At 40.5% G+C, this 23242-nt stretch overlaps 1 protein-coding gene across 14 annotated transcripts in view; it reads left to right on the top strand.

Annotated features, from left to right (window-relative positions):
* The window catches only part of anks1b (ankyrin repeat and sterile alpha motif domain containing 1B), an 810941-nt gene that overhangs the window by 588706 nt on the left and 198993 nt on the right, over positions 1-23242 (top strand). For all 14 annotated transcript variants that reach the window (XM_072562474.1, XM_072562483.1, XM_072562481.1 and 11 more), the window contains one exon: positions 14904-15037. In XM_072562474.1, coding sequence (XP_072418575.1) covers positions 14904-15037 — 134 coding nt within the window. The remainder of the gene's footprint in view (positions 1-14903; positions 15038-23242) is intronic.

The raw sequence follows: 23242 nt of genomic DNA, 5'->3' as shown, positions 1-23242 counted from the left end.
CAATTTTCTGAGAGAGCATCCGAAAGCAGATAAACTGGCGTCAGTGCCCAAAAATTGAAGTCCAGGACATTGATACCATGACAACAACATCATGCTTCGTCAGATGTAAGGACATTAACTCCAAATTATTTCACATTTTTTCCAGATTGTTAAACTGACTTCATTTGGCCTCACCCAGAATTCTATCTGCAGGAACAACAGACTAGCCATCTTGCCACTTAAGAGTGATTTGACTTTGGTTCAGAAGGTTTTAAGAAATAAAAATGGACGTGCTGATCATTATGTCTCAGAAAGTTGCAAAGTGCTTCCGAACCAATGTTAGTTTTGATGGTCAGTCATTGTTCTTATATAAGCAAATGTGATAGTTGATTTTTGCAGGACAAGGTCTGAACATTAAAAGAATAATATTTGTTTTAGTTGGCCGAGGAATTACGTGAACAAAGTGATCAGGAAAATGCTGCATTGTTCTTGAAATGATTGCCCTGGAGGCAAATGTTCTGCTAACTCGTAAAACTGATTTCCACATTCCATGATTCAAGGATAAACTAATAAAAGAGAAAAAGTAAGTCATTTCAGTCGTGCCTTGGATATTCAGAGCATTTTAGTCCAGTTTTCTAGTATAGTTACCAATGTAATGTAAGAAAACCACCTAGTTTTTGCACAACAACTCTCACAACTACTGGATTAGTGGTGCTGGAAGAGCACAGCAGTTCAGGCAGCATCCAACGAGCAGCGAAATCGACGTTTCGGGCAAAAGCCCTTCATCAGGAATAACTCTCACAACTAGCAGTGTGAAATGACTAGATGATCTGTTTTTGTGATGTAGATGGAAGAGTGAATTTTGAACAGACAACAGAGAGAACCTCCTAATACTCTTCAACTCTATAACTCTAATAGTGTTTTGAATCTTTCACATCCATCTGAGAATGCAGATGGGACCTTAGCTTAAAGACTCCTCTGATAAATAGCACTCTGAAGTACTGCACTGAAATGGCAGCTTTGACTTTTGTGCTAAAGTCCTGGAGTGAGACTTGATCCCATAACCTTTTTATTGAGCAGGGAAATCTTCCACCCTAGCTACGTTTCAATTGAGTCAAAGAGTGTGGTGCTGGAAAAGCACAGATGGTCAGGCAGCATCCGAGGAGCAGGAGAGTCGATGTTTTGAGCATAAGTCCTTCATCTTTACTGAATCCTGCTTCAATCTGAAGTCTTTGCTTATGCATCTGCAGTCCTCACTTTCTCCAATTTTCAATTGACACAAATGTGCAGATCGCTTCCAAAATCAAGTGGATGAATGCATTAGATACTGAGGTGCAGTAAGTCCTTCCTTAAAGTTGTCCTGTTTAATGTTGTTTCATTTTGACATTGATAAATTAATGAACCTGTAATTTCATTGAGTTTAGTGAGATTAATTTTAGTGTCATTTCTTGTGCAACCCAGCTGGCACATACCCTTGACAACAATCTCTGACTTGCTCTTTTTCTGCCACCTTGACCTCCAAATGGTTGTTTCTCCTCACTTGTGACCACTTGAGTTGCAGCCTCTTTTCTGTCCCGGAACCATGCATTGCTTCCTTCTCCTGGACTCAAATTCTCATGCATAAATCCTGCTTCAATCTGAAGTCATTGTTCCAAAGTTGTGAAACTGTGAATCCTGATAGCTCAGATGCATTGAGGCTTTTATATTCCATGTTTCTTTTTGAAAAATATTTTTCAAAAGTTGCTGCTCATCTCCCAAGATCAAGAGGGGAATGTGGTGCACAGGAACATTTATTAAAACAAATATGATTGCCAAAACCTCAGCACCTCAACTATTGGGATTTGCACTTGCATACCATCTTAACAGAACCCAAGTCCAGGATAAGGGCCTGGCCGGGGAGAATGGATGTCATGACTGTGGGCAGACATCAAAACTTGGAGGCTTGGGAAGTGAAAATTGTCTGCAGAACCAGAAAGATTAGCAAGAATAAACTTCAGGAAGCAGGATTGCTCATGAGCAGGAGTGACTATAAATAGCAAGCTATATCTTTCTCTCTGTGTTACCATTGTTTTATTTTAACAGGTATCACATTTAACAATGTAAGGATTTAACCATATGAAATATTTCAACTGAGAGGGTACAATGTCTTAATACCTGTATTTCAAGATCCTACACAACATAACTACTTACTCTTAGTTACTTCAGTTGGAGTTGTGATTTTCAGGAATGCCTCAACGAAATGAGAAAGTACTGGACTGACCCATCAATATCAGGAAAGGCCCCTGATCTGATCTTGCAGAGAGGTTTTGCGTAACACTGAGAAATTAATCAAACAGTATATCTTTAAGTCGTAGCAGACAACAAAAGGTCATACTGTATAATATGATGTTAGTCACCCAGTATTCTATTAATTGCTTTAAAATTTATTGAATCCATGTTATAAATTGAAAGCATTCCAGAATCCCTTTAAATGCAATGCTTTAGCAATGAGCTGATATGAAATCATTCCTGTTGGATAAGACAAGATCAGTCCATTAGATAAACATTGTAAGCAGCAAATCCCCTATCCATGTCTTCTGTTTATTGTTATTTTCCGTTTGCCAGCCAAAAAACTGACAAACAGATGGGCTGCGCTATAATGCGATTGTCATTCCATAAAATGGACGTTACCTTAGGGAAACTTGTGCTGCTATAAAAAGATTGTGCCATAATTATTTCTTTCTTTTACATTGCATGTTCCTGCAGCATTGTAAGCAGTTTTCACTGCATTACAAATTTAAAGGGAACTCTGCTTTTTTTGATAGCATATCCCCTCTTTTGTACCAGAGTTTGTTAAACAGCAGGGATCAATACATCCAAGGTACATAACTGTACTAAAATGTACTCCAATTGACATTTGGCTTGAGATGGACATTTAGATCAAGTATTGTAATGGATTATGTGTAGTGCCATTCATTATCAGAGCCATTAACTAGCCCATGATAATGCGCACAAAATAATTGTAAGTCATCTAAGGAAAATTATTTAATTCAAATGTTCATATGATTGGAAATGTTATCCATTTGAAAATGGATGATAAGCAGAATCATAGAATCCTCACAGTGTGGAGGCAGATCATTTGGCCCATTGAGTCGACACTGACCCTCTGAAGAGCATCACACCAAACTCCATCCCCCTATCCTATAAACCTGCATTTCCCATGACTAATCCACCTAACCTGTATGCCCCTGGACACTATAGGCAATTTACCATGGCCACTGCACTTAACCTGCACATCTTTGGATTGAGGGAGGAATCTGGAGCACCCGGAAGAATCCCCTGGAGATATGGGGAGAATGTGCAAACTCCACACAGACATTCCCCCAAGGGTGGAATCGAACCCAGGTCTCTGGCTCTGTGAGGCAGCAGTGCTGACCACTAAGCCACTAAACTCTACTTAGGATTGATCTTTTTACTTGTTCCATGCCTTCATCCACTCACTTACAAACATTCTTCAGCCATGCTAGATTCCTGTTTCTCATCCATTCCTGTGATCAGAGTGGTTTGCTGCTTCTGTTTAAGGGTACAAGGGTGTGAAAGGGTTGATGTCGAGGAGTGCCTTAAGCATCTCACACTACGATGATGTTATGTGGGTTTGGTGCAAGGAAGTGAGACCCACCATCTGGGTCTTACTCACAGCCGCGTAACAATACCTTATCACATCCACGTGTCTTGTATATTGTTGCTGACGTACAATAGACTATATTTTGTTTAAGACAGGAGCCTCTCTTTGTTATATTGCCTCTACCATAATATACCAAGTGGTTCCTGCAGATCCCTCCCAGGAAAGAGGATGGTGGCAGCGAATTTATGAGATAACATGATGATCAATTGTGAGGATTCATTTAATGATACGGTGGCAAGTGGTATGGCTGCCTTGTACAGCATCTTGACAGACATGGAGGTCTGAAGATTTCTGCTGTCACACCTTTAAGAAGACCGATTGTGCATGCAGTCAGCAATGGGAAGAGCTGGCCATTCAGGAACCTGACTGAACATCTCATGGCAAGATTCAACAAGGCAGAATCTGGAGTAGAAATATTCAGATATGTGCAGCAGCAGGAAAAAGTTTGGAGCAGAGAACTGTCTTTCCAAGGCAGTTATTGATGGGATCAAATGCTGGTGATTTGTAGGAGGAGCCCAGAGTTAACGTTCAACTAAATAGCAAATGGACATCAGAGACCCTGAGAGTCTAGTTGAACTGCCTGGTGAGCAAGGGGAAACTACAAAGCACAGATTTACAGACTGAGGAAGCAAAAAGTAAGGGAAATATGTCGGACTTTTTTGAGCGTAGTGAGCAGGCTTCGTGAAGCGTGGATAGAGTGAGGGATGTCTAAGGCTACATATGCACTTTATGACAATACACAAACCTGGGAATGTTGCAAAGGCAGTCATGAAATAAGAGGTCAAGGAATATTTGATTGCGAAATAGCTGGTCATGGAACAACCAGTCAGACAATAATTGACATGAATCCCCAGACTTGTGGCAGAAGTGGGGTGGCACAGTGGCTCAGCGGTTAGCACTGCACAGTGCCAGGGACCCAGGTTCGATTCCCGCCTCAGGTCACTGTCTGTGTGCAGTTTGCACATTCTCCCCGAGTCTGCGTGGGTTTCCTCCGGGCGCTCAGGTTTCTTCCCACAATCCAAAGGTGTGCAGGTTAGGTGAATTGGCATGCTAAATTGCACCATCGTGATATGATGCAATTTATATTAAGGGGTAAATATAGGGTAGGGAGGTGGGTCTGGGTGGGTTACTCTTTGGAGGGTCGGTGTGGGCATGTTGGGCTGAAGGGCCTGTTTCCACACTGTAGGAAATCTAATCTAATCAAGAGCCCCAACAGAAGACCAAATCCATTCAGATTAGCTATGTTAACATAAGAAATTTATTTCATTAAGTGACTGCAACTGTATTAGATTGGCAGAAATCATTTCCAAAGCAATTCAATGCTGAAATGAGTTCAGCTTGTCAGGAATCAGCAAGGTTTGCAACCATATACATGTAATGAGATAGCCAATGAGCATTATATCACACTTGAGTTCATTGATGAAGCTTTAAGTGATGTAATTCAAAATACAGCACAGCTTGATGAGAAAATAGTAAAGATGGATTTAAGACTGATTTCAGAACATTGAGGTGATTCTGAAGACAAGAATAATTAGAGAAGTTCATTTCCTCGTCTCCCCAGGAAGAATCATCAGTATTAGTGACAGAGATCACGCCAAGCAAGAAGAAATCCTTGAAGTGATAATCTTGATTTCCTCATGTTTGAATGAAAATCTACAATACCTGTGTTTGCAACAACTTGAATGAAGAGTCTAATGCACAGTTTTACCAGCAGAGTAACAATCTGTTGAGACAGATTAAAGATGTGGTGCATATAGCCCACAGAAACCTAAGAAAGGGACAACCAATGTCCAAAGATTCAGGACATGATCGAGAAGATATTACTTGTTCAGCAATCATAGAGACCACTTGCAAGAATTTGCCTGATCTAGTGATTTAGGATACTGCAAAAATACAAAGTATTTTTCCAGGCAGCTGTTGGTAATGAAGGAAATGCATGAGGTTAAATGTTGTCTTGTTACTATAATGGAGTATTGTCTATTTCAGCAGGAAACACATCCACTATAAAGAAAATCCAAGAGGTATGTAGTCCTCCAGCTTGCAGGCACTTTTGGAATTCACATTGTCAGGAACAGAATCTAAGTCAAAAATCTTCAACCCAAAGATCTGCCATTCTTTCAATTCTAAGGAGAACATTTTCAGGGAGAATTGTAAAATGTGCACATTGCCTGATTATGTAAAATTGGAGACTTGGAGAGTGAGATAAAGCAGTTACTGTCTGCACAAATGTATGGAAATAAATAATGGGAAATTGCTGGGAGGTGATGCAGATGGTGTGTATGTGATGAAAGGGTTAATGTTAAGGTGTGCTTTAAGCATCATTGTCTATGATGTGCTATGGGCTTAGTGGGAGACCAGGTTATAAAAGATTACAACTTACCATCTGGGTCTTCCTCAGTCTCATTAACAATGGCTCAAACTTACCAGACACTGACTGTCAATTGGGTGAATTTGTACAGAGGGTTTCCCTGTGTGAGACCTCGTGATTTTTCTCATGCTATTAGATCATAAAACCAAAAGATATAGAGCAGAAGTTAGGCCATTCAGCCCTTCATGTCTTCCCCACCATTCAGTCGGAGCTGATAACTTTCTCAACCCCATTCTCCCGCTTTCTCCCCATAACCTTTTGATCTCCTTGACCATCAAGAACCTTATCTATCTCCATCTTAAACATACTCAGTGACCTTGCGCCCACAGCTTTCTGTGGCAGTGAATCCTATAGATTCACCACTCTCTGGCTGAAGAGGTTTCTCCTTATCTCTGTTCTAAAAAGTCTTCCCTTTACTGTCAGGCGGTGCTCTCGGTGTAACCTCGTCTGTCCTACCAGTGTAAACATCTTCTCAACATCCACTCTATCCAGGCCATTCAGTATTCTGCAAGTTTCAATTAGATCCCCCTTCATCCTTCTAAACTTCATCGAGTATAGACCCAGAATCCTCAAATGTTCCTCATATGTTCCAACCCTGTGTCATTATCACTATACTTCACTCACCCAATTCTCCCAGTCACCATAGGTGGTAACTCTCCACTGCCAGGATATTCCTGATGCAAATGTTGGACCTGGTCAAGTGTTTGCAATCCATAGTTGCCCTCCACTGTGCATAGAGTGGGAGAGCACCACAAAGCAATGTTTCCTGGGGCACATAGGTGGCACGGCTGCAGCTTCACTGCACGTTCCTGCATCTATCATCGAAACACCAGGTCACACAGCACTCCTGTCCTTAGACAGTGCTGTAAGATGGGATGTGCCTAAGTCACTGCTACTCCTACCGTTTTCACGTATTTCCAAGTTTTATTGTCTGCAGTGGTCAGAATCGTGCATAGGTCACATGCCTCATTTCCATAAGTTAAGCTTGTTATGTTGATATGTTACAAGTGGATCGGTAACATGCTGATCAACTGTATTTTCTGTGTATTTTGTTTTCAAGTAATTCTGTTCGATAATGGCAAAGGCTATCTTCTCAAAACTGGCTGAAAATCTGCTTTCATGGTTTCTTTGTCAATAAAATTTTTAAAAATTCTATTATCTTTATAGAGTTTGGGTTAGGCCTTAAATGAAGTATTGTGTGCAGTTCTGGGCACCACTCTTTTTGGAAATATAATGAGGCATTGGCGAGTGTGTAGAAAGGATTGTTTTAGAATACTGCCAGGGATGAGTTCAGTGGATATCCAGGGGAAGTTGAGTGTTTTCTCCTTATAGCAGGGAATGTTGAATGAGCAAAAACTGGAAGTGCTGGGGAAAGCCAGCAGGTTTAGCAGCTGCTATTGACTTGCTGGGTTTTTCCAGCATTTTCAGTAACTTCAGATTTCCAGGATTTGCACTGTTTTGGACTTTTTATCCCAAGATTAAGTTGAGATTTGATGGAGCTGTTAAAAGTTACTTGGGACTCTGATAGAAGAAATGCTGAGAACCATTTCCAGTAGTGGAGGGACAAATGGAACCTGCCTCCTGACTCCTTAAAGCCTGTCTACAAGGCAAAGTGAGGAGTGCAGTTGGATACTTCTCACTTGCCTAGAAGGATACAACTCCAACAACATTCAAGAAGCCTGACACCATCCAGGACAAATCACCCCACTTGATTGACACCGCATCTACCCCTTCCACCACTGACACTCAGTAGCAGCAGGGTGTGCTATCTTGAAGATGCATTGCAGAAATTCACCAAAGATGCTGAACTGGCATCTCAGAAATCCATGACCACTATACTCTCTGAAATGGGTCATAGGTACAGATTCAATCATAATATTCCATAGAAATTGGAACACAATTCTTGAAGGGGAAAGATGTTACCTGACTGTGAAGAAGAAGCATCAGGCCTGTAATTAATTGGATAACCATGAATTGAGCTGATGTAGCACAATCAGCCATTCTTTTGCGCTGTATCAGTGTAACATTTTTAGTTTAAAATTTGCTTTCTTGTCAGGCAACCACATTTTTGCAGAAAATGAAACATTAGCATTGCACCTTAAAAATAAATAAATTGAAATGGACAATCAATGGCACCTTAGAAAATTGGTAATGAATACATATCTACTGCAAAGCATTGTACATTGGGGGGAGAAAAAATAACAAATTGCTAAGTGGATGCATTCTACTCAGCTACAAATCAGTTTCTGGTCTAAACTGGTGTCTGTTGGTAATGTTTGCATCACAAGTGAAAGTCCCAGTTTTCCATTTGGCATTTTCCATCCTTTAGCACAAACATCTGTTGTGTTATTTCCATTTCTGGAGATATTGGCATCAGTGACAAATGGAGAATGAGAATGGAAATAAATATGATAGGAATGCATGGGATTTGATTTTGGTAATGCTATCTTCAGTCAGTCACTTTGTTAGAAATAGTTCTTGTGCAAAGGAAGATGTTATGCTTGGAGCAGCTGGGAAGCTGCATTGAAAGCTAAAGGCCTCTGTTAATTTTTGTAAAAATCCGTAAGCAATAGCTTGAAAATAGTGATGGCATTGTTGCTGGGCTCGTAATCCAGAAACCCCGGTAATGTTCTGGGAACTGGGGTTCGAATACCACCACTGCAGATGGTGGGATTTTAATTTATTAAATTCTGAAAGAATACCATTAAGACCATTGTAAATTGTTATAAAAATCAATCTGGTTTCACCAATGTCCTTTAGGGAAGGAAACTGTTGTTCGTACCTGATCTGGCCTGTATGTGACTCCAGACCCACAGCAACGTGTTTGACTCTTAATGGCCATTTCCTTGCATCAGCTGTTGACAATTCTCAAATAAGGATTGAAGCTAGATGGGCCAACCAAGATTGATGGTAACATCAAAAATAACAGCAAAAAACTCAGCCCTGTTGATGCTGCAAAGTCGTCCTTAACAACAACTGGGATCAAGTGCCAAACTTGGGAGCGATGTCTCAGTCTAGTCGATCAATAGCCAAATGTAGTCTCCTTAGACAGCACATTCTAAACCCAGGGCCACTATGATGTAGGAGAACCAGGGCAACATATCAGTGGGAACACTGTCATGTGCAAGTTCATTTCCAAACCACTTGCCAGCCTGACTGGGAAAAACAATTTCCTCGGTGTTGCTGTGTCAAAATCGTGGAACTCCCTTTCGGACAGTACTGTAGGTTCAATCCCACCAACCAAACTATAGTGGTTCATGAAGGCAGCGCCCCAACCTCTTCGCGAGGGCAACTAGGGATATACTTGCTAGCCCAGACAGTGATGCCCACATCACATGAATGCATAAAAACATTGCTGCCGGTATTAACTGCTGTTCCATTCTTTAAGTCACAAGGAGAATTTCCAGTGGTGGCAATGATGAGTTGTAGATGGAGCTGAACTTATTTGAGTAAAGATAGACTAGGAAAGCAAAATAAATCTCTACAGCAATTCACTGGACTTGTAACCAGGACGACAGCAATCAGAGTCGCATTAGCACAGCGAGGTTATTACTCCAGCAAGTGCAGTAAGTGGAGAATTGTTGCAAAATATAAGTTTTAAGTGTAAAATTAATCCCACAGTTCCCTTGTTATCTCCAAATTGGCTGAAACTTTGGTCCAATGAACTTGAGCCATGGCAATATGCAATCTACAGGTGATATAGCCATTATTCCAAAATACATTTAAAAATGGATTGCCAGTAATAATTGAAGTTGTTGTTGGTCTATAATTCAAAAGGCAACTTCTTCTGATCACAGTTCTAATTTTATATTCTGAGCATGTTTTCTTTATTGACAGACAATAAATTAAAAATATCAAATGATATTTCAATCCAGTGGAATAAAGACAAAATTGTGTTTGAGCGTGGGTGAATTTTATGCATTTATGGATAGAGTTACAAAATGCATTCTCTTTAGCCTTAGGAGAGGGCGATGAATCTTGACAGGGCTAGGCAATAAGAGAAATGCTTGTCTCCATGGTGATTAATGGTGTTGACCTAACTCAAAAGTGTTCAGGTCACATACTCTCATGTATGATAACATTTTTTTTTGTCACACTGGTTACTCAGTAAGCATTGTGAACTAAGCGGAAGTAATAGCCCAGGTAGACTGAAAAGTGGCAATCACAATCAGATTGCCACTTTGCTCATATTTTCAAACATGAATACTGAACTTTTCACTTAGGGCCAGGAATTCTAATGGCTGCTCTGGATCAGAGACCAACATAATAGTGTCCCTCAACCCCCCCCCGTAATGCAAGATAGTCAGGGTGCGGGGAGTCAGAGTCAAGCCATATCCATTTTAGCAATAATCAATGTGCTGTGGTACAGAGTATTACATGTCCAGCATGACAATTTGATAGGTGCTTTGCAAGTAAGAGATTTCGGGTGCCAGGTAAGCAACAGAGTGCTTTGGGTCGGTGAGGTGAGAGTGTCGGGACTGGAAACAGAGTGTGGGGCAGGATTGTTGGGGGCAGAGTGTGAGGTGGTGGCGGATGTTGTGCAAGAGTTGGCAGGCAGGGGAAAGTGTCAGGGTTTGTTAGCAAGGTTGTTCACAGGGCCAGCGGGTAGGAAGAGATGTTGGATCTGGTGGTGACAAAGCAGGGAGGGGGTGTGTGGCAGTGAGGAAGCTATTGGTCAGGGGTTTCAAGATGGCAGTGCTGGGTGGGGGTGATGGTTGTTGGGGCCAATGGGACGTTTAGTCAATGGCATCGGGTCAGGAGGGGGTAAGGGGGTAGAATCATGTTGGGTTGGCAAGGGACTGTGGGCACAACCTTAAAATTAGAGGTGGTCAATTTAGAGTGGAAATGAGGAGACATTTCTTCAGCCAGAGAGTGGTGGGCCAGTGGAATTAATTGCCACGGAGCGCAGTGGAGGCTGGGACATTAAATGTCTTCAAGGCAGAGCTTGATAAATTCTTGATCTCGCAAAGAATTAAGGGCTGTGGGGAGATTGCGGGTAAGTGGCGTTGAAATGCCCATCGGCCATGATTAACCGATGGAGTGGATCCAATGGGCCAAATGGCCTTACTTCCATTCCTATGTCTTATGGTCTTTTGGACTCTGGACAGGTGTTCGAGGGGTGTGACAGTGGTTATCAGGACCCTCAGGTGTAAGGGGTTACAGGAGTGGCAGATAGGAGTATGTTTAGATAACGATTAGCAAAACTGAAGCACGGCATTCCAGATTATGCACTTAGGGTTTTTTTGGATGACTCTAGGTATAAGGAGATTTCAGGGCAATTCCCATGGAATTCCAGGAGGTCCCGATCCAACTCCAGTCTGTGTTGCTCAGATGACTCTCTAACCATTGGAATGCTGAAAAATAATGGATAAAGGAAGGGTGTGTATGTTGAAGACGACAAACAACATCAAAGATTGTTTCACTGTTGCATGAAGATTGTTGAAAACTCTATCCTGTTCCTCAACTGGTGGCACAGCACAAGAGTATTGTGTGATTTTTCCCTTGACTTGGAATGAAAGCTTACCTATTTATTTATTTATTTTTATCCTGGGGTTTCTTCATCTTGTCGGTAACACACTCACCTCAAATCACATGTTAGTTAATTCAAGCTCCACCGCTGGAGACATGAGCACAAAATCAGTGTGGACACTTTGGTGTAGCACTGACAGATTGCTGCGTTATCAAAGGTTTCCGATAATATATTAAGCTAAAACTCGATCTTCCCTTGTTTGGATAATATATTCCATGACTATGAGGGCCAACTATGAAGAATATAAAAACTGACAAAATGAGCCTTTTTAAGTATATAAAATGGAAGAGAGATCTCTAAATGAACATAGGCCACTTAGAACATGAATCTGGAGAGATTGTTCTGGGGAACAAGGAAATGGCAGAGGAATTAAACAGATATTTTGCACCAATCTTCACAGCAGAAGATACTTTGAATATTTTATTAAAATTAAGGAAGATGGGAAGAATTTCGTAGCATGCCCATCACTAAAGAAATAGCATCAGACAAACTGATGGGCTAAAGGTAGTTAAGTCCCCTGGTTCTGATAGTTTGCCTCCTCAGATTCTAAAAGAGGTGGCTACAAACATAGTTGATGCATTGGTTTTTATTTTCCAAAAATCCTTGGATTCTGAAGAAATACCAGAGAATTGGAGAACTGCGAATGTGACAGCCCTATTCGAAAAAGGAGGGAGCTCAAAAGTGGATTGCTATAGGCCGATTAGGCTAACATTTATTGTTGGAAAAATGATGGAATCAACTATTAAGGAAGTAATAATAGTACATTTAGAGAAGCATAATCTAATCAAGCAGAGTCAGCATGGCTTCATGAGTTTTTCATGGAAATCTCAACCAGAGTGTTTGGAGGAAAACTAGTAGATGTGTTGTATTTGGACTTCCAGAAGGCATTTGACAAGTTACTTCACAAAAGGTTAAGTTTTAAAATAGGAGTCCATGGTGTTGGAGGTAGGTATTGGCATAGACAGAGAATTGGCTGATTTGCAGAAAACAGGATCTGTACAAGGTGGCAGTAGGACTACATTCGGATTACTGCAAGCAGTTTTGGTTCCCTTATTTAGGAAATATATATTATCAGAGGCCCTTCAGAGAAAGTTCACTTGGATGAACTTGTATTGAGGGACTGTCTTATGAGCAAAGGCTCAACAGACTGAGACTCTACTGACTAGAGTTTAGAAGAATGAGAGGTGATCTTATTAAAACATATAGGATTCTTAAGGAGCTTGACAGGATAAATTCCAAGGTGATGTTTCACCTCATGGGAGAGTTTAGGACCAGAGGGAACGGTATCAGAATTTAAAACTGAGTTAAGGAGGAATTTCTTCTCTGAAGGTTGAGAGTTTTTGGAACTCCTTGCCACAGAGAACGGTGGAGGCAGTGTCCTTGTGAATATTGTGAGACAGATAGATTCTTGATCAGTAGGGGAATCCAGGTTGCAGGAAATATGCAGGAAAGTGCATCAGGGGAATTAAAGATCGGTCCACGGTCCCATTGAATGGTGGAGCAGGCTCAAGGGGCTGAATGGCCCACTCGTGTTTCTATTTCTTATGGTCTATTACCTTATGAACAGAATTTCCCCCTCCACAACATCTTGTATACAAGAGCATGGTTACTATTACACTTCATAAATACTTAATTGGTTATGCAGTGCTTTGATGTGACATCTGATTGTGAGAATTATCAGATGAATGCAAGTCTTTTTTTCCCTTAAGCAGTCAGTTTATAACTGTCCATTTTTAAACTAGAGATGAAAAGACTTGGTTTCTTTTTGCCTTAAAATGTTATTGGAATGTGTTCAATGTCAGAAAAATTCAATAATCTGTCAAATGATTGATGTAAATTCTCACAAGGTTAAGAATTATTACTGACAGTAACGTGTACATTTCTACAAATAGGCAAATGGAAGATTTTGAGATTGCAGGAACAGATTGCAGGGAATGGTTATCAACACTGTTCTTTCCATAAACATGTTCGCTAAAGTACATTGTAGACTTTATCCAATCTATTGAAAGATAGGCCTCTTAAATCTCCTCTAATCCTCAACATAATCATTAATCCATTCTCACTTTTCCATCATTCAACATTGGAGTGCTACCTTTAGAGTCAGCAATTCCCTTCTAACCCCAACATTATGTCCCATTGACTGTTAGATCACCTGAGTTTACAGATTTCACTGTAACTGCATTCTTGTTAACCCTGCATTTCCCATGGCTAATCCACCTCGACTATAAATCCCTGGACACTACGGGGCAACTTGGCATGGCCAATCCAATGACCCTGCAAGCCTTTGGACTGTGAGATGAAACCGGAGCACCCAGAGGGAGCCACGCAGACATAGGCAGAATGTGCAAACTCCATTCAGACTGTGACCCAAGGCTGGAGTCAAACTGGGTTCTTGGTGTTGTGAGGCAGCAGTGCTAACCACTAAGCTTCCGTGCTGCCCCTGGTACAGTGCACTATTGATGTCAACTGGTACTTAGCATGGTGTATATGGAACTTTGATAAAATATTTGAAAGAGAAGGTTTTACGTATTTTGGCAAAGACATTGCACAGAAGGCTGAAATAAATAACTTGAGCAGAACATGTCCACAAGCCAAGCAATCAAGTGTAGAGAGTGCAGAAGAGACTCAATAGGCCTGGCTGCATCTATGGAGAGACAGACAGAGTTAATATTTTGAGTCCAGTATGACTCATCTTTGGTTCTGAAGATTTGTACCAGACTTAAAATGTTAACTATTTTTGCCAGACCTGTTGAGTTTCTCCAGCATTTTGTGTTTGTTTCAGGTTTCCAACATCTGCATGGTCTGTTTCTGTGCTGTACATCTCTATGACTCTACGTTATCAAGTAAATTAGGTGGCCTGAACATTTTCCCCCTGCCATATTGTATACTTTGTATCATCTTAATGGTATTCATGGCTTGACACTGGAAAATGAATGTGGGAATCTGAGTCCTTCTAGGAATTCTCTGCCATCAGAATGTGCCATGCAATATATTCTTTTATGATTCAAATGTTACATTAATTTTTGGTTTTTGAGAAATCTTAACAAACATGTTTCTTTATGTGCTCTATGCTGTATATCTCGATGACCCTATGCTAGAAGAAATGTTATAGTATTGAAGGTTATTCCGGGATCATCGACCAGAAGATGTGTTCAATCATTAAATAGAGAAATCACTTTGGAATGATCTTTGAACTATCTGTTAATTCTGGGAAAGTCAGTTTGCAAAGCCAATGGGTGGTTAACAGTTGACAATAAATCATTTTCAATGTGATTTCACGACTTGTATGAGAACATTATGTGAAAAAATAAAGCTGGTGAAGACTTGATTCAAATGCATGTAAATAACTTATTTTATTGCAGAGGTTGCCCCACAAGTAACCGTTACGGCACCAGAGGGTAATCACCATAGGAAAAGTAGAGGTCCCACCCCGGATTGCTCACCACCGTCCCCAGATACAGCACTGAAAAATATTGAGAAAGTTATCCGACCTCAGGTAAGTTGAGTTGGTTTGACTTATCTATTGTTGCTGCTAAATAAATAGGTTGCAAATAGTAATCTAATGTTTCACAAATACAAATCACTAGATTAAAATAGCACTGATATTATGAAACTCCAGAGTTTATTTAGGTAATGCTAATATTTTTGAACATTTGAAGCAGGTAGTTCTTTTATTAATAGGAGGAATGGAGTCTGATTTATTTTTTACTCTCTGACTTCAGTCCAAGTCTACTACAATGGTGGTGGCCAATTGATTCCTTGCTATTTGTAATTAATGTCATCTTTGTCTTTGGTTCAGCTCCTTTATTCCTTATTCAATCTACGTGATACACAAAGGCAGTCTAGCATGACCTGCATTGCTAGCTCATTTGAAGCACTATCTCTCAATGGAGGAGGTCTGTGCTCTAATTAATCCATGTTCTTATGTAACAGACAAAATATTTATGTATGATTTTTAAAAATGAAAAAAGGAAGATGATGGTTTTAATTTATGCCATGTGTTGCCTAACATAACAAAGGAGGTGAGATTTGGGTTGGCAGAATTGTGAATGGTATCTTAGCCAACACAGGCAGAGACTTATTAAAATTGATGAAGTGGAAGCAGTGGCATGTCTGTAAAGTGGGCGGCTATTTACATGGAGTGGCCTTCCAACTGGTCTTTGGAGGAATCTTAGTCCAGAAGTACATTTTGCTGCAAAAATGAAATCCAGCACTTGCAATGCCAATATTGTCAGTCAGGAATTAGACTGTTGTACATTTTGGGTCTGTTCTGACCTAGATGCCAGATCATTCTCACTGTAAAATTGAGCAGTCAAAAGTGTAGGCTTTCTTCTTTCACTTAATATTGTGCAGTCAACAATGAGTTATCTTGCAAAAGTGTTTATATTTGCATAAGATCATGTGGCATCAATATTTGACTTGTAATTAATTGCTGCTTCGTTGAAAAAGTGTTAAGTTAAATAGCTTTGCGTATCTTCATCGTTGCTAAGGGAATTAACATAATGCCATAATGGCATCTCCCTGTTGTCAGATTACAGACAAAATTTGAGGTTTCAACAATTCCAGCATCTGCCAGGAGTGAGCACAGTGTCCTGTTTTATGAGCTGCATGGTGAAACCAAGCTGGAAGCACAATCTCTGGTGATATGTGCTTTAGGAACGTCTAAGTGGAAAGCCTTGCTATCATATTAAAGATGTAGCTATGAATGACCAAAGCATCTTATTGTGTAAGCGTGTCAAACTGCTTTAAAGCTGTCGCACGTTGTCATTGATACACTGGAGGAAGCTTCCAAATGTATTTCTGTCTTGTAGGTTTTAAGTAATAGCAACTTCTGACAAAGAATGAAGTTTTAATTATGTAATGTTATTGACATTATGAAGGCATCTCAAAATTCCTCACAACTGATGTCCTTGTTATTAAGTTAGCAAACACAGAGTAAGTTGTATTTACATGATGCCTTTAATATAGAAGAAAGGTGAATTTAGTGTTGAAAAATTGGATTAAAAATGGATGCAGAAGCTAAGAAATGCAAGAAAGGAATTTTGGAGGGACCTAAAGGAGGAGAGGGCGTTAAGGATGGAATTAGAATGCGGAGCCTGATTGGCTAAAGACACAGCCACAGGAATTGAGTATTGAGAGTGGAGTGCAGAAATAAATACTTCAAAGAAATGAAGAGCTCTCAGAGTTGGGCAGAGATGATGTATGGTGACAGGATATATGCAGGTGTGTGACTGGAAAAGATTTTAGAGTTTGGGACAGATGAGGCTACGATGGCAGGGGTGATAGCTGAGCACGATTAGATGCAGAATAGGATGTGGATCAGAGAGCTTTAGTGGTGTTACAAGAATGATGAAAATATTATTGGATTTCAAATGCCCTCTGTTGTTTATGTGTCTGGAAAATATCTGAGAGCATTAAACTGGGAAATACCATAAGCATCACCCACTCTGATAAAGTCATATAGACATGTGGACAGAGCAGTTCAGAATCTGAAAGGAGTGAAACCTAATGTCTAGCTATCCTTTCAGTCTCTGAACAATGTCTAGCCTGTCAGTGTTGACTGCAGCTAGTATATCTACCAGACCAGACTCTTTGAATTAGACCAGGAAGTGAGTAAAGCTTGTAATTCCTGGTGGACCATGGAAAATCTAAAATGGCATTGAGATACACACTGGAAAAGTTTGAAAAAGCTCAGATTAAGCGGTGCCATCATCATGAGTGGGCAGTGTGAGGTCTGGTTCCAGAAATGGAAGTAAAAGATCCATTACAGAAATATTCACCTAAGGTTGCAAGTCCAGGACTTTGGGAAGCTGGTTTTAAGCAATAACATCTGGCAGCTTAAATTCCTTAGGCAGCTGGTCTGATAGGGACAGAACGTTTAGGAGACTTTACTCGGAACAGGAGAAAGGCAGGTGAGTTTAGAAGGAGGAGAGGGAATCTGATTAAAACTTATAGAATACTGAGAGGCCTGGGTAGAGTGGATGTGGAGAAGATGTCTCCTCTCGTAGGAGAGGCTAGGACCTGAGGGCACAACCTCAGACTGAAGGGATGGCCCTTTAAATCTGAGATGAGGAGGAATTTCTTCAGCTAGGGGGTGGTGAATCTATGGAACTCATTGGGCAGAAGGCTGTGGAGGCTAAGTCACATTGTACTTAGAAGAGAGATAGTTCCTTGCTTGTTAAGGAGATCAAGGGTTACGGGAAGGAGTCAGGAGAATGGTATTGAGAAACCTATCAGCTTAGGGTAAGGTAGGTGATAGCCTAGTGGTATTATCAATGAGCTATTAATCCAGAGACCCACTTTATATTCTGTGGACCATGAATTCAATTCCTGCTATGGCAGATGGTGGAATTTGAATTCACTAGAAGTTTGGAATTAAGAGTCTAATAATATTCATGAATCTGTTGCAGATGGTCAGAAAGCCCATCTGGTTTACTAATGTCCTTTAGGGAAGGAAACTGCCATCCTTACTTGCTCTGGTCGACATGTAACTCCAGAACCACAGCAATCTGGTTGGGGTGGGCAATAAATGCTAGCTAGGCCAGTGATGCCCTCATCCTGTGAATGAATAAAGCAGACTCGATGGACTAAATGATTTAATTCTGCCGCTGTATCTAATGGTCTCAGGAAATCAGCAGAAACTTGGAAAGTCAATGTCTTGGAGATGGTAAAAATAATTATGTACAGAGACTTCTAACCTTACTGATGACAAAGACAACTGTATGTGGGTCTATAAAGTTTAATACTGCAGAGTGTCATAAACACTGCCTGCTATCATGTTGTCATGTGTACTTTGGGCAGAGCAGCTTTGAACACTGAGAGCTCAAAGGATAGCTGTAATCTTCACTACTGCTGAGAACACAAGACGTCAACTAAAAAACTGTCATCTTAGCTGAAAACTACACCACAAGGATGCCCTTCGCCCTCTGTATTACTTCTGTAAACTGTGTATGACTTGCATCTTTTTATACCCCATATTACTTATGCATGTGAGCTTGATGCTGCATCGATATTATTTTTTTCTCAGGGTCAACAGATACTAAAACTACTCTTTATTTCACTCAGGAAATCTTTATAATTTGTTCTTAGTTTTACTGGAGATCAGTATAGCTTTGACACATGACGTTTTTGTTGAAGCTAACCCAGAGATATTGAAAAGAGGGGGCCGATTTAGCCTTCCTATTGTTATAAGGGGCTAAAGTTTACAGAAGGTGGAGTGTGACATTAGGGCTCAGTTCGAGGATGTTGGAGATTAAATGATAAAAAAAAGCCTCGGACGCTTGTTTTAGTGAAGTGACAGAGCATTGTCCGGAGTAAGTGTTGAAAGGATAACAAAGGGCAGCTCTGTGCAAAAGTAACCAGATGAAAACAAAATACAAACCGGCACTTGGAAAAATAAAAGAATCCAAATGAAGGATAGAATTCATAGTCTGAAATTGTTGAACTCAACGTTGAATCCAGAAGTTGAGGTGTAGTTCTTCATGTAGGCATCATGATATGTGAGGGATAGCCTGTTGCTCCTGATTCCGAACTCATTACTTCTTACCATTGCTGAGCTCTTGAAATTAATTTAGTTTCTTATTGTCCATTTTGTTCCCATAATGATATTTGGACAATAGGTAACTGCAAGGTTAATACCTTGTGCCCACCTTTGAAATATCAGAATGACATTTATTGTTCTGCAGTCTATAAGTACTACCTCCAGTATTTATGGGACTGAGGAACATTAGCCAGAGCCATTTATGTCTTTTTCCTCTCTCATTTACTTGAAGCTTTTAGGATATGTCCCATTTGGCTGAAGTGTCTCGTAAAATTCGAACTCTTTAATTTTATGTATCGTCCAACGATTGACTAATGATTGGTTCCATCCCTAGTCCTTAATTCAGAATGAGTGGGTCTGGAATTTAATCTTCAATTTCAGATATTGTTAATTCTTGATTTTCCTATACTATTTTATCCCATTTTATAATTTGAATTACCCACTTTGTTTGCTGCAAACATAGCTTTAAAAACATAATTTGCCCTCTCACTTGAAGCCATCCTGTTTGCTGTTGGTTTTTCTGCTAAATCAAATCTTCGTCTCATGTTTGCTCATATTGTATCATTCTTAAACTCCTGGCTGTACCAACCCTCACTGCTCATATTTCTATTGATCATCCTGCTGGCTCTGTATATTCTATTTTCTTATGTTGCCTATTTCAGTCTTTCTCCGGATCTGCCGACAGCTGTATATCCAAGATTAGACCTGATCTCAGTTCTCGTGCTGTGCAGTTGCTGCTCTGAACAATGCCCTGCACAACTTTCTACATCTCTCTTCCTTAATAAAGTATTTTTGCTTAAATGTCTTTATAACCATTTTGTTTTGTTAGCCATATATTTTGTTTTGTGAAGTCATAGAGTCATACAGCATGGGAACAGACTTTTTGTCCAACTTGTCCATGCCACCCATAATGTACTAGCCCCACCTGCCTGCACCTGGTCCATATCCCTTCAAACCTTTCTTATTCATGTACTTATCCACATGTATTCTAAGTGTTGCAACTGTATCCATAACCAGACCACTCTCTGAACACACACACACACACACACACACACACAAACCACTCTCTGTGTAAAAACAAATTGTGTTTCATGTCTTCTTTAAATCTTTCTCCTCTCACCTTGAAAATATGCATCCTAGTCTTGAAAGCTCTCACCCCAGGGAATAGACATCTGCCATTCGCCTTATCCATGCCTCCCATAATTTTCTAAAGCTCTATAAGGTCATCCCTCAACCTTCTAAGTTCCAGTACAAAAACAATCCCAGCCTACCTTTATAACTTAGACCCTTCATTCTTAGCAACATCCTGGTAAATCTCTGCTGAAAATTCTCCAGTGCAAAGACTGATAAACTGAGGAGTGAAGTCTACTTAGGAAGGCAAGGTACTAATTTCTGTTAAGCTACATTCTCCTTATCACTTATTCGCAGTCAAATTTTTTGTGTTGAGTATCTGGCTGCTTTCCTTAACTTGTGAATTCTCCTTAATAGTATAAACATATTTGGTAATTATTGCATTAGGGCTCACACACATTACAGCTTTTTTACTTAGAAACCTAATTTCCAATTCCCCTTGACAAAAGACATCATTTGTAATTGAATGATCAAGTGCAGGCTGGTCTTTAATTAAAACATATCATGGAAGCAATGACTAAATTTTCATGATCCAGTATTCATTCTCAAGTTACTCAACCTACAATAAATTCAGCAACATGCTGAAGAGATAATTGGAACACATTTTGGATCAGAATACGTATATAAAATGTGGTGTCTTGTGGCAGACTTAGTGACCCTTCCTCTGGGCCAGAACACCCAGGGATTCATGTCCCACTAGCTCCAGAGCTGTGTCATGGCATACCTGAACAGATTCATTAAAATAACAATGTACACAAATTGCACATTGCTCTGGCATTTTTGGTTTGCATTGTGTTTCTGCAGTGGCAGGGCGACTGGACATTGGAGTTTTCAACTGCAGCAAAATGCAACAGAATATTCATTCATGTTTAAGCTTTGATTTGTTTCACTTGACTAATCCAGAATAGCTATATTTTGTAACTTATATATAATTAGGTGAATAAAAAGTTTACCATGATTTTCCACATATAAATGCAGCTACATTGATGTGCAGTCCCAATTTGCATAAACATGGAGCTAAAATTGCATTATCTCTGCATATACTATTCATCTGGACTTTTATAATGCTGTAGTCAAAGTGTTGTAACTGGCCAGTTGAAGGGGTGTACTGCAGCAGCAGGCTTGTGTGAGAATGCCGCACAGAAGGATTCCTGCACTGCCCACTTCTTCCATGCTTTATCAGATAATAAACCAATCACACAAAATACTTGGACAATGAGAATCACTGTATGGTTTTGGATGGCATCCTATCCCATAGGATGTTGCTTGAGTCCTTTGGTTAAGTAAACTCCCTGAATGATTTGCCTCAGTAGAAATTCCCCACCAAGACCATCTTAAAAGATGCATGTTTCACTGACCCCAGTTTTCATTTGCAATCTTCCGTTTCCTTGTGGAAGGATCCATTCTTCTGCCCTCACGTAATCTCCGGCAGGCACAAAAGACTCCACAATAGGCCTAAAGAACAGACACAAAACGTTCGTAAGGAAAAGATGGTCAGACCCAACAGGAATGCCCAGTTACTGGTTGCAATAAAAAAGCAATTTGATTTATTCACATATTTAATACATGTAATAACTTAAAGTTCAAATTTTAAGGTTTAAAAAATGTTTCTCTATGGAAAATTATTGTAAGTGTTCAATTTTCAGCTTTTCATTTTAAAAAAAAGAACAAACGCTTTGAATTGTTTCTACCATAATGCTCCATTCTTCTGGTTTTGGTCAGAATTGATGGGCAGAATCCAAAAGGGTTCTGAATGATGTGGGCAATGGCAAAATGTGTGGCAGAATTGGGCGACAGAGCCCTTTTTTTATTCACCTGTGAGACATGGGTGTTGCTGGCTTGCCCTTGAGAAGGTGATGGTGAGCTTGCTTCATCTTTTATATTGTCCACAAGTGGCATGGTGAGGTTATCTCTTGGCAGTGACAAGATGCCAATTGAAGGGGATTAATGCTGCCTGGACTTGGAGGATATGTCTCACGAACAAAGGTTGAGGGAGCTAGGGCTTTTCTCATTGGAGCAAAGAAGGATGAGTGGTGACTTGATAGAGTTGTACAAGATGATGAGAGGCATAGTTAGAGTGGATAGCCAGACTTTTTCTCAGGGCAGAAATGGCTATCACATGGGGCATAATTTTAGGGTGATTGGAGGAAGATTTAGGGGAGATGTCAAAAGTAGGTTCTTTACACAGAGTGGTGGAATGCACTGCCAGTGATGGTAGTAGAGTCAGACACATTAGGGACATTGAAGCGACTCTTGGATAGGCACATGGAAGATAGGAGAATGAATGATGTGTTGAAGGTGTGCAGTGCCCTGTATGAGACTGTCTGTGCCCCAATGTTCAGACTGATTCTCAAAAAGGGATTTACAGAATCTTACGTGGTTTCATTCAGTTTTTGAGCAAAATAAAATAAAATTTTGCAAGTAAAATTTCACCCCCACAAACTTATATTTGTGTGTGAGTGTATGTGTGTTAGTATAAAGGGGTTAAAGCCTGTGAGAGGGGGGGTGTGAGAGTGTGGGAGTGTATGTGTGAGCAGATGAAAGAGGGTCTGCGTAAGTCTGTAGGTGTGTGTGTGTGTGTGTGTGTGTGTGTGTGTGTGTGTGTGTGTGTAGTGCAGTGGGGTCACCTGTAGTGTGACATGACCCCAAGGTCCTGGTTGAGGCCATCCCCATGGGTACCGCACTTGGCTATCAGCCTCTGCTTGGCCACTTTGCATTGTTGCCTGTCCTGAAGTCCACCTTGGAGGACGGTCACCCGAAGGTCTGAGGTCGAATGTCCCTGACCAATGAAGTGTTCCCCAACTGGGAGGGAATACTCCTGTCTGTTGATTGTTGTGCGGTGACCATTCATCTATTGCCGTAGCCTCTGCTCGGTCTCACCGATACACCCATGCCTCAGGGCTTCCTTGCCTGCAGCGTATGAGATAGACAAAGTTGTCCGAGTCACAGGAGTACCTGCCATGTACACGGTGGGAGGTGTCCCCACGCATAATGGCGGTATCTGCGTCAACACTCTGACACATCTTGCAG

The sequence above is a fragment of the Chiloscyllium punctatum genome, chromosome 44, assembly GCF_047496795.1.
Source record: "Chiloscyllium punctatum isolate Juve2018m chromosome 44, sChiPun1.3, whole genome shotgun sequence".
Taxonomy (NCBI): domain Eukaryota; kingdom Metazoa; phylum Chordata; class Chondrichthyes; order Orectolobiformes; family Hemiscylliidae; genus Chiloscyllium; species Chiloscyllium punctatum.
Note: the sequence above shows the minus strand (reverse complement) of the source record. Positions and strands in the feature narration are given on the sequence as shown.